This window comes from Uloborus diversus, chromosome 10 (assembly GCF_026930045.1).
Source record: "Uloborus diversus isolate 005 chromosome 10, Udiv.v.3.1, whole genome shotgun sequence".
Taxonomy (NCBI): Eukaryota; Metazoa; Arthropoda; class Arachnida; order Araneae; family Uloboridae; genus Uloborus; species Uloborus diversus.
Window position 1 is genome coordinate 133,338,950 of NC_072740.1, and position 17,006 is coordinate 133,355,955.

General features: G+C 31.9%; 1 protein-coding gene across 1 annotated transcript in view; it reads right to left on the minus strand.

The window, feature by feature from the left end:
- Nucleotides 1-3,848: 3,848 nt before the first annotated feature.
- The window catches only part of LOC129231655 (uncharacterized), a 55,353-nt gene continuing 42,195 nt past the window's right edge, over nt 3,849-17,006 (minus strand). The window contains exon 2 of the mRNA XM_054866018.1: nt 3,849-4,458. Within this exon, the coding sequence (XP_054721993.1) occupies nt 4,040-4,458 (419 nt within the window). The 3' untranslated portion in view covers nt 3,849-4,039. The remainder of the gene's footprint in view (nt 4,459-17,006) is intronic.

Genomic DNA, 17,006 nt, shown 5'->3' on the forward strand with positions numbered 1-17,006 from the left:
AAATACTTTGAGAAAACTCACGAAATTGAGATGTATCTTGATGTCGTATCTAGAGGTAATTCCGTGCAGTAGAGAGAGAGATAGGAAATCGTAAAGTAAAAAAATATTTTTATTCAGTACTTGCTTATTTGAGAAAGAAAAAAGTTTCTTTATCAGGCATGCTTTGAAAGAATTTCAAATGCCGAGTACGTGCTTAAAAATTTAAAATATTTCTAAGTAAAGCAATGTTTTTTAAGTAAAAAGTGATATTTATAGTAAAATAATAATATTAAAAGATCATCTTAGAAAATTAAATATATAATTTTGACGTTTTTATCAATTCATTACAAAATAATAATAAAAAAATGATATAATTCAGATTTCGACGATTCCGAATGTTTGAAATTTGGAACTTTCACATTTTGTTTCTTGTGAAAACTCTTTACCCTAGCGCTGCCAGTTCCTCCACGTGCAATTTGGATCACATTTGCAATATCCACACCTATAAAAAAAATCAAACAACATTCCCATAAATAATAGGCAGCTAATTTGCCTAGTATACCAGTAATATTTTTGACACAAAACAGGAAGCCTTCCCGCTAATAGACGGCAACTCCCTGAAATTAACATGGAATCTTTCTTACGAACTGAGAAACCTTCCCAGAGGAAGCTAATAAAGGGCTTTTTGAATAAGTCAAAAATCTTCCAAAAGTAGATATGTTTACAGTAAAAATCTAACACTTTCCTGGTTTTTATCAGGTAAAGTTCCTAAAGAATTTAGAAAATAAAAGCCAATAAATGTACCTTGATATATGATGATGCTTCTTCTGTATTTCCAATAAATCAATCTGAAGCTACAAGTTACCGACCCAGAGCCGAGACCGACTTGACGACATTAACCACGTTACAGCTCAGTTGCCGAGACGACACTTTCACTCAAATAGTCGGTCTCTAGTAGACGTAACAGAACGGTAGGCAAAGAACCTCATAAAGGAAGTTGCATACATCTTTAAACTGGTAGCTAGAACTAGTTCAGCACAGCAGCAAGCGGTCCTCAAGCAGGGAACGGTTCCACCTCTTAAAATGAAAACAAAAGCTAAGGGCAGATAATTTATAGTTTAATGCCACAGCTTTTATCTTCACGTCTCGATTAGTGATGTCCCGGATCGCTAAAAAAGTAGATCCGCGGATACGGATACGGATCTCAATTTTTTTTAAACCCAATTCAACTATCCAAGTGTAACATTTGTTACAGAAGGTATTCCCGTCAAAATAATGACAGTTTCTTCAAAAAATATCAACTGCGGCAAAAATATAATCAAGACTATGATTTACTCTTTAAAGAAATCTCCGTTCAAATTGAGGGAGAGTTGGAAGGAATGGGTCAGCGCTGCATTAATGCTTAGATGGAATGCGAAAAATTATTTCTAGCTTACTCGGTAGATGTAGGATACAGGAGCAAGAGTGTAAAGCTGCTACTAGACAGGCTAGGAATAATTTTTCGCATTTTATTTCAGCATAAATGAGCGCTGACCCATTCCACCGAAATTACTCCTACCGACGAAATACAGAGCCGGGAACACCTTTAAACTTTAAAAACAGTAAATAGAGAATTTAGTCTCACTTTTTTTGAAGGATGCTGAGAAAAACAAAAATGAAGAATAACAGAAACCCCAAATCTCAATACCAAAAACTAATATTAAATTAAAAATTAAAAAAACAAAACTGTCCCAGAGAGCCGACCTCATATTAAGATGAATTTCGCGAGTCAAATTACACATTTGTTAACAAATATGAACTGACAGCAGATAAAAATTTTAAATCATTGAGCTTTTTCTCCTTGTTTTCCGACTATGAAATCGCTACCAACCACATGTATCAAGGCTTAGAATTGCATTTAAAATTAACTTAACAAGATTATAGCTCCTACTGTACATAAAGTTGGAAGTTTCAAATTAATATCAAACGCAGAAAACTTCGTTCTTTCAATTACGGCCAACATTTTTAACGTACAGGTAAATTTTTACTACCATAATTGTGAAAACCTTTAAGTCGGTTTTTAATTAATATTTCCAGTAATTAAAGTTCTATAAAAACGAGGCCAAGCTAAGAACACTTTCAATCAAGTCACCTTTTGAATGAAAAATAAACAATTAAAATCGGTTCATCTGTTTAGGAGCTACGATGCTACAAAAAGACACACTGATACGCACTTTTAAAACTTATTTCTCCTTCTTATTTGCAACGACGGGGGGTGGGATACAAATCGGCTTCTGAAATGATAACTTATAATTTAAATAGGGAATAAAACCTAATTTAAACGGTTAGTCTTTTATTCACATATTTTAAAATTTTTAGAATAGAAATGATCCGTTTAAGATCCGCCAAAAAAGTAACGGATACGGATACAGATCTTTATTTTCCTTCGGATATCCGCGGATATGGATATCCGGAACATCACTAGTCTCGATGCGGAGCTATACCATATTTGCAGACCTCTCGCTGATGGTAAAATATGTTTTGCTACCAGTGTTGTGATTTTTTCTCAGTTTCTTACTGAGGCTGCAGCCTTCGCTTCTGTTATGGCTGTTCCAGATTGAACAACCCAAAACAAGAGCTAAATTGCAATCTCTGGATGTGTAACATCAGTACGATTTTTGATGATGAAGCCCGAAATTTGCTTAAAAGTTTAGCAAAGTATTTTTTTTATAAATATTTAATGACATTCAATAACAATTTTTCATTAATTTTAGTATGCATATATTATGCAGATTTGTGCTGTGAAATTTAATAGTATATAGCACATCTTTTAGAAGCTGTTTTGATAATTTTGTAATAAAATGTCTCAGTGAAAAATATTTTACTTCTTGTGCCAATCCTAGTATAGTAATATGTATACATTTAACTAGTACGATGACTGAAATTGCTTCACCAAGAAGAAAATTCTGGTTTTTTAATACCCAACCAGTACTCGAGGATGTTGCAACACATACACACAAAACCGTGATCACTGAATTCAGGAAAATATTTCGAAAAGATACTTCATTTTTACAGGAAACCAGTGAAATGCCGAAATGCTGCTGGAAATAACAGATGACAAAAAATTCTTCAGCTCAAAAACTATGTATGTGAGTCGTTATATTGTATAACAAAGAAAACTCATTTCTAGAAGATTTATGATGTGGAAAGGTACCGTAAACTTTAAAGTGAACCTGAAAAAAGGAGATTATTTGAAGCTGCATTTAAGGGTATAATTTAGGGCAAAATTACTACACTTACAGATGGTTTGCTTCGTGTAAATCTGAAAGCTATTCTTTCCCTTTCTGTGAAACTTTTTTTTTTTTTTTGGAGTGAGTTATTCGCTTTGAAGAAGTACTATGTTTTATTGAAAATTTGATTGTACAGTAGGGCTGCGATATTTTGGTGCTCGATAACCATGATGATACAAAAATCTTGGCCTGAATTCTGGCAGGACGAAAAAACTAGCTTGCACTCCTGATAACTCGGAGTTTTCACACACTGCGCCACTTATGGGTTCACATTAGGTCGGGTTTTCGGGGCTGCACTCTATTATTTAACTGGAGCTTTACGAACGTCTATAAATTCTTGTAGAAAGTCAGATTTTGGCACTGATAGCTTCGTAAAGTAGCCTACCATTATGAATGCGAAAATAAAGTTAAAAGATAAATTTACACCAAAAAAAAATGATGTTTCTAAATCAAGATTATGGTTTCACTTTGGCAAAAGATTGATAGTTTTGTAACCGTAATAGCAATAAAAGGTTTCACAAAAACATTGTTACCTGCTACATTTTAAAGTTTGTTGAAAATTAAGCAACATTAGAGCAAAAAATTACTCATTTCTGAAGTGGAGAAAAAACATTTTATGTAGCTAATATCCAAAAGAACGCACAGACATTATGCAATTAATGAACAGCAGTGACATAAAATAATTGAAGTTTTGGCATAAAATCAGAAAAATTAAAATTTGGACAAATAATTGTGTTTTGGAGGATGCCGTCGTCAATGCAGCAAATAGAAAGGTTTCAGAAATTGAGTCATTAAAGATTTTCAGTAGGGCTGCTTCTCTTCTTTCCCAGCCTTGGGATATATGAAGCTCGCAATAGGTAATCTCCAGGCTTTGTTTCAGCCCTGTTGATTCTACGAGGGTGTTGAAAGAGCTGTAATAATAATTTCTGGATCATTTCATCCTCGTGCGGGGTATAATCCATTTCCAATTCTGGGTTTGGGTTTGAATGGGATCGCTTTGTGCTTTTTCCAAAATGCAAATTTTTTGAATCTTTACTGATACCCTGATCGTCTACGACATTATTCAAAGATGAATCCCTAGAAGCACGCAGTATGGAATCGATCAAGGATATAAACATCTGCGCAGAGTCATCAGATCCAGCTCGGAGTAGAATCTTGCCATCTTGGTCACAGATCGTGCCTTTATCAAGAGCAAGATTACCGGAGCAGCCTGGAAAAAAACAAAGCAGTTTTTAACCTGATGTGGAAATTAATTAATCGTTATCAAATGTAAAGCTTTCCCATTGCATTTCATTCCTTATTATTATGATTTGAATGACTTATTATTTTCTTTTCTTTTTTTTTTTTTTTTTTTTTTACATTTTAAACGTGGAACGATTCTAACAAAGTATTTCTGAAGGCTCAGGAGCTAAAACATTCGTTAATATTTCTTTTTCATAAGAAGATGAAAAAAATTCAGTCTTCTGATTGAGAACTTTCAGTACCGTAATGTTTTATGACGTTTCTTCAAATTATGGTACTTAAATCTTAATATTAACAATTACATGAACTAAATATATCAGAAATAATTTTTGCGTAATACCATTTAAGTTTAAAAAATAAACTGATCATGACTGAAGTTAAGAGTTTTCTAAGTTCTATTCGTCAAATTTAAATTATAAAGATCTGGTTCATTTTATTTCTCATAAAACAGTAAAAAGTTTCAATGTTGGTAACATCTGATGGGCCAAATAAATTTTTATTAACAGTATGCAAATTTTTATTAAATATGGCGCAAACTTACGTTACACTTGCTTGGGTGGCAACAAGTTTTTTGTTTTTTTTACTTCTGGAATGGAATGAACTACCCACTCTATTTTCGCCTCCCTGGAAAATATTTACAATCATGTTGTAGGTCATTTGCTTACTTGTAAAAGATTAATAAATTGTTCATCGAGAAGAGATTTCATGTTTCGTCTTTCCCTAGTGGAATGAAATTTCCCACCCACTCAAAATTTTCAACATAATTCGGAAATCTTACTAAAAAAATATTTATAATGATATTGAAAGTGCTTTGCTTATGTATACAAGTTTAATATGTTGTGAATCAAGAAATATGCATTATTTTTTCTTTTACTTGGTAAATGAGCCACCCGCTGTTTATTTTCAACGCAAATTCGACACCTTTACTAGGACAATATTTATAATGATGTTGCTTTTGTTTTGATTATTTGTACACGTTTAATAAATAGTTCATCAAAACACATGCGTAGGTCACTACGTGTCTTACGTCCTTGACTTCATGAATAAAATTAACCACCCACACTGAGTTTTCAACCCAAATCAATACGCTTTCTAAGAAAATATTTGTAATGATGTTGCAAGTATTTGCATTATTGTATAGCTTGACCACGAAAAGAAGGCGGATGACCTTCAAGCAAAAATATCATTTGTAATAGGTTTTTCGTTATTATTTTGGAATAGATAGGATTAGGCGAGACCACGCCTCTTACTATTCGGTGTTTTCTGGCAAATTCTACCTATTACAAATGATACAAATGATGTTTCGCTTCAATGTCATCCGCCTTCTTTTCGTGGTCAAGTTTTACAAGTTTAACAAATAGTTCATCAAAAAACATACATAGGGCGCTCTGCAAGTCTTACGTCCTTCACTTCCATGAATGAAATAAACCACCCACAAGTTTTTTTTTTCTTTTTAACACAAATAAGTAGCCTTTATAAGAAAATATTTGTAACGATGTTGCAAGTATTTTGATCATTTGTCCAAGTTTATTAAGTATTTCATCAAAAAACATACGTAGGGCGCTCTGCAAGTCTTACGTCCTTCACTTCCATGAATGAAATAAACCACCCACAAGTTTTTTTTTTCTTTTTAACACAAATAAGTAGCCTTTATAAGAAAATATTTGTAACGATGTTGCAAGTATTTTGATCATTTGTCCAAGTTTATTAAGTATTTCATCAAAAAACATACGTAGGGCGCTCTGCAAGTCTTACGTCCTTCACTTCCATGAATGAAATAAACCACCCACAAGTTTTTTTTTCTTTTTAACACAAATAAGTAGCCTTTATAAGAAAATATTTGTAACGATGTTGCAAGTATTTTGATCATTTGTCCAAGTTTATTAAGTATTTCATCAAAAAACATACGTAGGGCGCTCTGCAAGTCTTACGTCCTTCACTTCCATGAATGAAATAAACCACCCACAAGTTTTTTTTTTCTTTTTAACACAAATAAGTAGCCTTTATAAGAAAATATTTGTAACGATGTTGCAAGTATTTTGATCATTTGTCCAAGTTTATTAAGTATTTCATCAAAAAACATACGTAGGGCGCTCTGCAAGTCTTACGTCCTTCACTTCCATGAATGAAATAAATCACCCACAAGTTTTTTTTTTTTTTTTTAACACAAATAAGTAGCCTTTATAAGAAAATATTTGTAACGATGTTGCAAGTATTTTGATCATTTGTCCAAGTTTATTAAGTATTTCATCAAAAAACATACGTAGGGCGCTCTGCAAGTCTTACGTCCTTCACTTCCATGAATGAAATAAACCACCCACAAGTTTTTTTTTCTTTTTAACACAAATAAGTAGCCTTTATAAGAAAATATTTGTAACGATGTTGCAAGTATTTTGATCATTTGTCCAAGTTTACTCAATATTTCATCGAAATACATGCGTAGGATACTTCATGTTTTACGTCCTTCACTTCCGTGAATGAAATAAACCACCCACAAGTTTTCTTTTTTTAACAAATAAGTAGCCTTTATAAGAAAATATTTGTAACGATGTTGCAAGTATTTTGATCATTTGTCCAAGTTTATTAAGTATTTCATCAAAAAACATGCGTAGACTACTTCATGTTTTACGTCCTTCACTGCCGTGAATGAAATAAACCACCCCCGCTAAATTTTCACCCAAATCGATAGCCTTTCTAAGAAAATATTTGTAACGATGTTGCAAGTATTTTGATTATTTGTTCAAGTTTAATACATAGTTCATCAAAAAACATACGTAGGCCACTGCAAGTCTTACTTCCTTCAATTCCATGAATGAAATAAACCACCCACACTTTTTTTTTTATATATATATATAACACAAATCGGTAGCCTTTATAGGAGAATATTTGTAATGATGTTGCAAGTATTTTGATTATTTGTTCAAGTTTACTCAATATTTCATCGAAATACATGCGTAGGATACTTCATGTTTTACGTCCTTCACTTCCGTGAATGAAATTAACCACCCACACTGTTTTTCTTAACGCAAATCGGTAACCTTACGAGGAAAATATTTGTAGTTACGTTTGCAGGTCTTAAAGCATAATAAATTGAGTATCAAGATACTTACATAGGACATTCATTTTTTTATCTTTTACTTCCCAAATGAAATCAACCTAACAGTTATTGCTTTCAACAATTTTCTTGCCTAGAAACTTACAGTGATTTATAGCATGTGTGTTTTGCAAGTCTACTTTCCAGATTTATTATTCGCGAGTGAAGCAAGTGACTGGAATAGTGTAACAAATGAATACGACAAAATTTGCTTTGTTAATATGTTTCTATCGAAAACAATTGTCTGAAAAGTTTATTCTGATGTTTGTGAGAAACAGTTCTTGATCCAGTCTGCTTACCATCGCTCAATCGTCTGTCAAAAATAATGAATCTGCGAAAATCCAGTAATGGAATTCGCATATTTTACCGAAGTAATAAATTGTACTGAGACACTGAGCAATTTTGGGTGAAAGTGTAATTTCGTACCTATGATGCAACCAATCATGCTGTATTTCATTGCGAGATCGTCAACACCAATTCATCGTGTGGCGTGAAGGAAACGATTTATCTTAGGCAAAAGGAAATTTTGTATAAAAGGCAAATTCTCAGGAAAAAACATCATCGGTTCACGTTTTGAAAATAGGGAAATATTAAGTTACGTTAAAAACTCTGAGAGTGAAAATTGAAATTTAAAATTATTTATTGAAACGTTGATTTATAAAAATAGACAATACATTTTGTGCATAAAAAATAATTTGTTCAAGAAATAGACAGTAATACACTTATTTAATAGAACGTGAAGGTTAAATGAAATACTGGATTTAGAGGTTATTTTAAAAGTTTTCATTTAATGCTATCGAATTTTATTTAATATTACCGATAACGTCGTTGGGAATTCGAATTTTCCGCTTTGAAATTGTTCCCCCCTCCCCCATATAAAACCTCAGTAAGTATTGTTTACAGGAAATGACAAAACTTGTAAATCATCCTGAATGAGAAAATTTTTGTTTCAGGAAAATCGGTTAAAAATAACATTCAGACCAATTTATATTGCAGACATATTACTTTTTCTAATTTTTATTCAAAGGAGATATATACGTGCGGTGCTAGATCAATGGTTCTCTACTTGGGGGTAATTGTCCCAAGAGGGCGAAGTGAGATTTTTTGAGGGTTAAACTAAGTACCTGGATTGGGTCATTTTTCAGTCACAAAACAATATTATAAAAAATTGTTTGCATCAGATCGATAATCATTAGTGGTTGATAAAAAAAATAATAATAAACTTTCAGCTCTACTTACGAGGCACACTGACCGAAGCAACAATTATAAAACAAATTTTCATAACTAATCAATATCATAATATCAACCATCTCATTGATTCCTATTGGTTTTATAACAAATTGCTAAGAAATAAGTGTTTCCATTATCTGAAGGATTAAAATTATAATTTTATGTTTGTAGTAAAGAAAAAAATGCAATAGCTAATTTATTTTTCGACAAAACATTTTTGGTGGTAATGGCTAATATATTGTCTGCTTTATGGGCCTTAGGTTAGGAACTACTGTGCTAAAATAACAGTCTTCACAGAAAGAAAGTCCTAATGCTTAAGATTAATATACATAGTTTTATTAAGTTTAGAAAAGAAAACTGAATGATCCCTCAACCATATCCTTACTTGTAATGCAACGTGGAGTACAACCCATTCTGCTTATTGATTATTTAGTGTACAGCAAACATTTTTTTTTCAGTTCATGCGGCAATTAATGATAAACTGCTCTTTAAAGTACAATTTTTATTTATTTAGGCAGTCTTTTTTTTTAATTTTCAGTTAACTAAAAATTTTGCTCAGTCCAAATTGCAATATTTATTGCACACATTTTTCCTCGTAAATGCATTACTTAGACAGTAAAAAGACATTTTTCTTCGAAAATGCATTTTCTTTCAATTAGAATTTCTTTAATAGTTCTACAATGCAAAATAAATATAATCTACAAAATAACACTTATTAATTTTCAGAAAAAGAACTACTTCTTACTTTCTAAATTTTAGGATTTAAGCTACAAAAATTGAAGTATTATATGGAATATAAATATACTTTCGAAAATATTTAGACATTCGAAAGAGAGTAAAATAATTACCCGTTAACCTGGATCCCTTAGGTAAGAAGATTCTAAAAAAAGGAACTATATGGAAAAATGAAACATATATATATATATATATATATATATATATATATATATATATGCGGAGGAGGTTCCTCTTATCAGACAAAAATCTTCAGTCTTACTTATCTTATTGCTTTAAAACTGTTACTTTCTCGAAACACCCTGTATGATTTCCGAGTTTTTCGGTAGAATCCACAATTGATAAAATACCATGATGCTTGCATTTTTTATGACGAAACAATATCATTAAAAAATGCTATTTAAAGAATGTGTTATTAAAGTATGCACATCGTTCTTTACACAGAAAACTTTTTTTTAACAACAGGTTTACTATAACAATCAGAATTGTATGATAAGTTAAAAAAAATCAACGTTGTGGTATTATGAACTCCAAAACATCACAACAAGTTAGAATATAAATTTAGCTGTATAGTTGGGAATACTAGAAACTGACGCATGCGCAATGGTTTTAAGAACTCGAATTTGCTATCACAACCATTGTCAAACAAATAGTGTAACGCGCTAACTCTATTTCATACTAAACAAAATTTAGAAGTGTTCCTATAAACAGCTATCAACTCCTATTTGTGGCCACTTTTGCATAGGCAGAGATAGTTTATTACGTCCAGAGAAACATTACTTTCAATTTGATGTATAAATGATGAATATATATCAAATGAACGTATAAACGTACCAAAATATTTTCTGTTTACGCCTGGATATGAAGAGGTAGCGGTCAGGTGTGCAACAAGTGAATCAAATTTTGCCCAAACAATTTTATCGTATCACACGGTGTGCAAATTTTTGTCGCAATTTGAAACCACAATCTCTGCAAGCATAAAATTACACCGAATTTAAATTTCATAAAAGAAAAGTGTATCGGAAAATGGTCGAGTTTGCGAAAAGGTCGGGTTATCGGAAATGTCCGCGTTACAGGATTTTTGTGAAGATTTTTTTTCGCCATGCCAGAATGTTGTTGAGTTGTGTGGATTTGTTTTGGTTTTGGCGCAGCCAGAATTTTTGCTGGAAAAGGTTTTCACATTCAAAAATTTATCTCATCGCGAAAAATTACATGTATGTTTAAGAATTGGAAAGTAGTTTGTAATTGCTTCTTGCTCAATAAGATATTTTGTCAAAATCTATTTCGTTTGGAAAAGTTAAAATACTGTTTTTCCTTTCATTCTTGGAAATGAATGTGTCGGTGTTACGGAAAACATGAGAGTGGTTTTAACTCAAAAACACTTCCCGTACCTGCGCCATTGCAGCCGGGTAATCGATAACCGAGTTTTCAAGATTCTACTGTATTAGTATTAATTAGTACACGTGATTAGTTATTTTTTTAAATAACTGTCAGAGACAAATGTCCTTACAATGTCAAAGTATCCATTTGGACGAGGATAAATATTTATTCGAAATATTGTGATTGCTCTTTATTTATTTATTTATTTATTTATTTTTTGAGTCTCATTTATGTTTCAACTTTAAAAACATTGTTATTCTGTATTAAAAGTTTTCATTTTAAAACTGACATATTTAAAAACACTCCAAAAAACCGCTACCTCTTCATATCCAGGCGTAAACAGAAAATATTTTGGTACGTTTATACGTTCATTTGATATATATTCATCATTTATACATCAAATTAAAAGTAATGTTTCTCTGGACGTAATAAACTATCTCTGCCTATGCAAAAGTGGCCACAAATAGGAGTTGATAGCTGTTTATAGGAACACTTCTAAATTTTGTTTAGTATGAAATAGAGTTAGCGCGTTACACTATTTGTTTGACAATTGTTGTGATAGCAAATTCGAGTTCTTAAAACCATTGCGCATGCGTCAGTTTCTAGTATTCCCAACTATTCAGCTAAATTTATATTCTAACTTGTTGTGATGTTTTGGAGTTCATAATACCACAAAGTTGATTTTTTTTAACTTATCATACAATTCTGATTGTTATAGTAAACCTGTTGTTAAAAAAAAGTTTTCTGTGTAAAGAACGATGTGCATACTTTAATAACACATTCTTTAAATAGCATTTTTTAATGATATTGTTTCGTCATAAAAAATGCAAGCATCATGGTATTTTATCAATTGTGGATTCTACCGAAAAACTCGGAAATCATACAGGGTGTTTCGAGAAAGTAACAGTTTTAAAGCAATAAGATAAGTAAGACTGAAGATTTTTGTCTGATAAGAGGAACCTCCTCCGCATATATATATATATATATATATATATATATATATATATATATATATATATATATATATATATATATATATATATATATATATATATATATATATATATATATATATATATATGTTTCATTTTTCCATATAGTTCTTTTTTTTAGAATCTTCTTACCTAAGGGATCCAGGTTAACGGGTAATTATTTTACTCTCTTTCGAATGTCTAAATATTTTCGAAAGTATATTTATATTCCATATAATACTTCAATTTTTGTAGCTTAGATCCTAAAATTTAGAAAGTAAGAAGTAGTTCTTTTTCTGAAAATTAATAAGTGTTATTTTGTAGATTATATTTATTTTGCATTGTAGAACTATTAAAGAATTACCAGGAAAAATATTTTTCCGTCAAAAAATAAGTTTTTAATCAAGTTTCTGTGTGTCGTCACTTGCTTAGAGATAACATTTCGTTTTTAAAGAAATAACTGTTTTCATGCAAAACTCTTACACAAACCTGAAACTAAAACCAATGGAAATGTATTATACTTTCGTTTTTGCAAATAACGTTCTAATCTACAAATATAATCTTTTAAATTAAAAAAAAATAAATAATACTTTATGAATTTAAATCCCGTTCTGAATTCCAATCCGTTAATGATTCTGGGGGTTGGACTAAGTTTTAAAGCTTACGTTTAGAAACTCTAGTAAAACATCCAAAGAGTGAGATAATGTTTCATAATTCTTCGCTCTTCTAAGTACTTCGTATACACTGTAAAAATGACTTCGTTCTTTTGGCGGAATAAATAAAACAAAAGTAAAAAAGAAAATATATATTATTGTTCTTTTTCAGTACCTAATACACTGTAAGTATTGAAACAGAACAAAGCAAAGGAAACCATTACCAGGAAAAATATTTTTCCGTCAAAAAATAAGTTTTTAATCAAGTTTCATCCTTCATTGTTGAGCAACTACTGCCTTTTTTATGACAACTTTGAGAAATTGAAATGAATTGATCTTCCTCGACTTTTGCGGCTGCATTCATGTATGTTACATCTAATTGAGATAAAAATGAATTTAAGGAAAATACATTTTTCCAGCTGAGTTTCCTTTTAAATTTTGAATAGCGTTTTCTGCACTGCGGTACTTAAAACGTTAACTAGATGAGAAAATTAAATGCACATATACATACAACATGAAATTTTTGGAGTGTTTTTAAATATGTCAGTTTTAAAATGAAAACTTTTAATACAGAGTAACAATGTTTTTAAAGTTGAAACATAAATGAGACTCAAAAAAAAAAAAATAAATAAATAAATAAATAAATAAAGAGCAATCACAATATTTCGAATAAATATTTATCCTCGTCCAAACGGATACTTTGACATTGTCACGACATTTGTCTCTGACAGTTATTTAAAAAAATAACTGATCACGTGTACTAATTAATTCTAATACAGTAGAGTCCTGAAAACTCGTTTATCGATTACCCGGCCGCAATGGCGCAGGTACGGGAAGTGTTTTTGAGTTAAAACCCACTCTCATGTTTTCCGTAACACCGACACATTCATTTCCAAGAATAAAAGGAAAAACAGTATTTTAACTTTTCCAAACGAAATAGATTTTAACAAAATATCTTATTGAGCAAGAAGCAATTATAAACTACTCTCCAATTCTTATACATGTAATTTTTCGGGATGAGATAAATTTTTGAATGTGAAAACCTTTTCCAGCAAAAATTCTGGCTGCGCCAAAACCAAAACAAATCCACACAACTCGGCAACATTCTGGCATGGCGAAGAAAAAAATCTTCACAAAAATCCTGTAACGCGGACATTTCCGATAACCCGACCTTTTCGCAAACTCGACCATTTTCCGATACACATTTCTTTTATGAAATTTAAATTCGGTGTAATTTTATTCTTGCAGAGATTGTGGTTTCAAATTGCGACAAAAATTTTGCACACCGTGTGATACGAAAAAATTGTTTGGACAAAATTTGATTCACTTGTTGCACACCTGACCGCTACCTCTTCATATCCAGGTGTAAACAGATAATATTTTGGTACATTTTATACGTTTATTTGATATATATTCATCATTTATACATCAAATTAAAACTAATGTTTCTCTGGACGTAATTAATGAACTGCCTCTACCTATGCAAAAGTGGTCACAAATAGGAGTTGATAGCTGTTCATAGGAACACTTCTAAATTTTATTTAGAATGAATTAGAGTTAGTGCGTTACACTATTTGTTCGACAAGGGTGGTGATAGCAAATTCGAGTTATTAAAACCATTGCGCATGCGTCAGTTTCTAGCGTTCCCAAGTATGCAGCTAAATTTATATTCTAACTTGTTGTGATGTTTTGGAGCTCCTAATACCACAACGTTGATTTATTTAACTTATAATACAATTCTGATTGTTATAGTAAACCTGTAGTTAGAAAAAAAATGTTTTCTGTGTAAAGAACGATGTGCATACTTTAATAACACATCCTCTAAAAAGCATTTTTAATGATAATGTTTCGTCGTAAAAATGCAAGTATCATGGTATTTTATTAATTGTGGATTCTGCTTAAAAACTCGGATATCATACAGGGTGTTTTGAGAAAGTAACAGTTTTAAAAGCAAGAAGATAAGTAAGACTGAAGATTTTTGCAAAACTTAAACAGTAAGTCACATTTTAAATAAAATTTAAGAGTGATGTAGTTTATAGTTACTATATAAATAGAATATCGTTGCTATGGAAGTTGTCGAAAAAAAAGTTTTTTCTCACATATAATTATAAAGAAGAGAACGAGGTACATTTTCCAAGCCGGTACAATTTGTCGGGCAAGTCGGACCTTTTTCATATTTTAAATGAACAGTAAAATCATTCGTGTGCCTGCAATGTGGTAAACTAAATGCAACTACCGAAATTTTATCTTTACACCCAAACCTGTTTTTTTTTTTTTTTTTTTTTTTTTTTTTTTTTTGAGCAATCACGATTGCTTATGGTCCTCACTTGACAGTCTTTGGCGTCTGGTTCCTTTTTCAGATTGAACCAAGGGCCTCTGCAGCACCACCGGCCTCTGAAGGCGGCGCGGCTGCTCCGGTCCTGAGCTGGTCGGAGGCATCCATATACTACACACACGCACGCTCACACACATACACTCACACATGCCTACGTACACAGACACAGGTCCACGCACACACACACAAGCCTACACACACGCACACACAACTATGCACACGTAACCACACAGGAGGAGAGGCAGGCTTGGGGGGACAGGAGCCGTTTCTAGAAACAATAACTCCAATGAGTACGGTCATGTCGCAGTTCGTGATTGCGAAAAACATAATTTGAATTCAAACTTTCAGAATTCAAATTAATTCTCTCTCTTTTTTTTTTTTTTTTTTTTTTTTTTTTGCGGAATATGAAAGTTTCAATCAGATTGGGACTCGACTCAACTGGCGAAATTATTTGTAAAACGGACAAAGTAATCTTTAAAATGGACGAAGTTATCTTCAAAAGGAATAATTTGTTTTATGAGGTCCCTATCCACCGCACAAAAACAAGTTTGGGTGTACATAAGTAAAACGCAAACTCCAAAAGTGCACGAACAGGATAAACTCTGAAACCGATTGAAATTTTCAGTTTGTGACGGTTCGACTACTTTGAAAAAAATCAATGAATAGTTATTTTTTTATTCGAAATTTAGTTTTAGGACCCAAAAAATGGATTTTTCTTCCCTATATAATTATTTTATTGTCTCGAAAGCGAGGAAAAAATACCTCAATAGAAGATTTTCTACCTACGGTTCGGAGCATTTTAAATAAGGGAAAATTCATTGTAAATAAGCCGTTTGACATTTTTGCTTAAATGTGGACAAATAAAGTTATTTAACTGTTTTTAGGCTTAAAATTTCCACCCTTCGATTATTTTTTTCTGTTATTTGACGTCTATTAAATTGTTTCAAGCCTAGAGGCGTTCGCTAAAAATTTTACTTTGAATTTTATAATTGAAATTTTCATTACTGATGTATTTAATCTATTTGGGACTTAAAATTCACTGTTCTAATGTTATTTAAGAATAGTCTGAGCTGATGTGAATTTTTATTTTAAATTGGACTTTTGAAATCGTCTGAAAGGTGTGATCTGAATGAATGGGGAAACTCGCTCTTCTTCATTCTAAGTAAACTTTAACAATTAGGAAACCCTATTTACGGCTACTTTTAAGTAGGCAGGGGTAGTTTAGCATGTCTAGAAAACAAATAGCTTTAATTTGATACATAAATGTCATATGCGTATAAATGTGTCAAAATATTACCTCTTTGGACCTGGCTGCTAAAAGGTGGCGGGTAGGCGTGCAACGGCAACTATTACTTTTCAGGTTCTCTAGGCGTATTTCTTTGAAGTGCAGAACCATAGACTAATAATAAGAATAGATCGAGCTATGGCAACCCTTTTGCTGCTCATAAACCAAACCATGTGACTGGTGAATATCCTAGCAACAGCGGACGTTGATCGTAGCAGACGATCAACGCCAGCGAGAAATAAAATAAATAGAATTGATGGAACACGGATGAATGGTCTTTTATGGAGTCCGATTTGAAAATTTGTTATTCTAAGTTGTAAATATTTTGTTAATATAGTGAGTTTTTCGTTTAGATAGTATTGTGCATTTTCTTTATTCAATTTCAATAACTCTCTAAGCAATTAAAGATGCAAGCACCCAAAAAGAATCGCCAAACGGTAAGATTTTTACCTACAATTTCAAATTAAGATACCGATTAGTACATTTTTGAGTTAACGCAAAACGTTTACGCCATTACGTTCACGCCAACGCTGACGTTGCAGTTCCAAATGAAACAAAAGTTACTGAAAACTGTGATCAAAAACTAATTACTAATAACAAAATAATGCATAACTAAAAGAAAAACAGTTCAATCTCTGTACCTGGAAAAAAATTATAATGAAAACACATTACGTCTTAAAATACATGTCGAATGCCCCGTCTAGCAACCATGGGGCCTAAGTTTTCGCCAAGCCTCCCACCAGTCACATGATGTATCCATGAACCAATTTTTTCCTCAGCGAGTCTGGGAAAGCTCGGTCTACTCTTGTTATTAGTCTATGTGCAGAACAGTT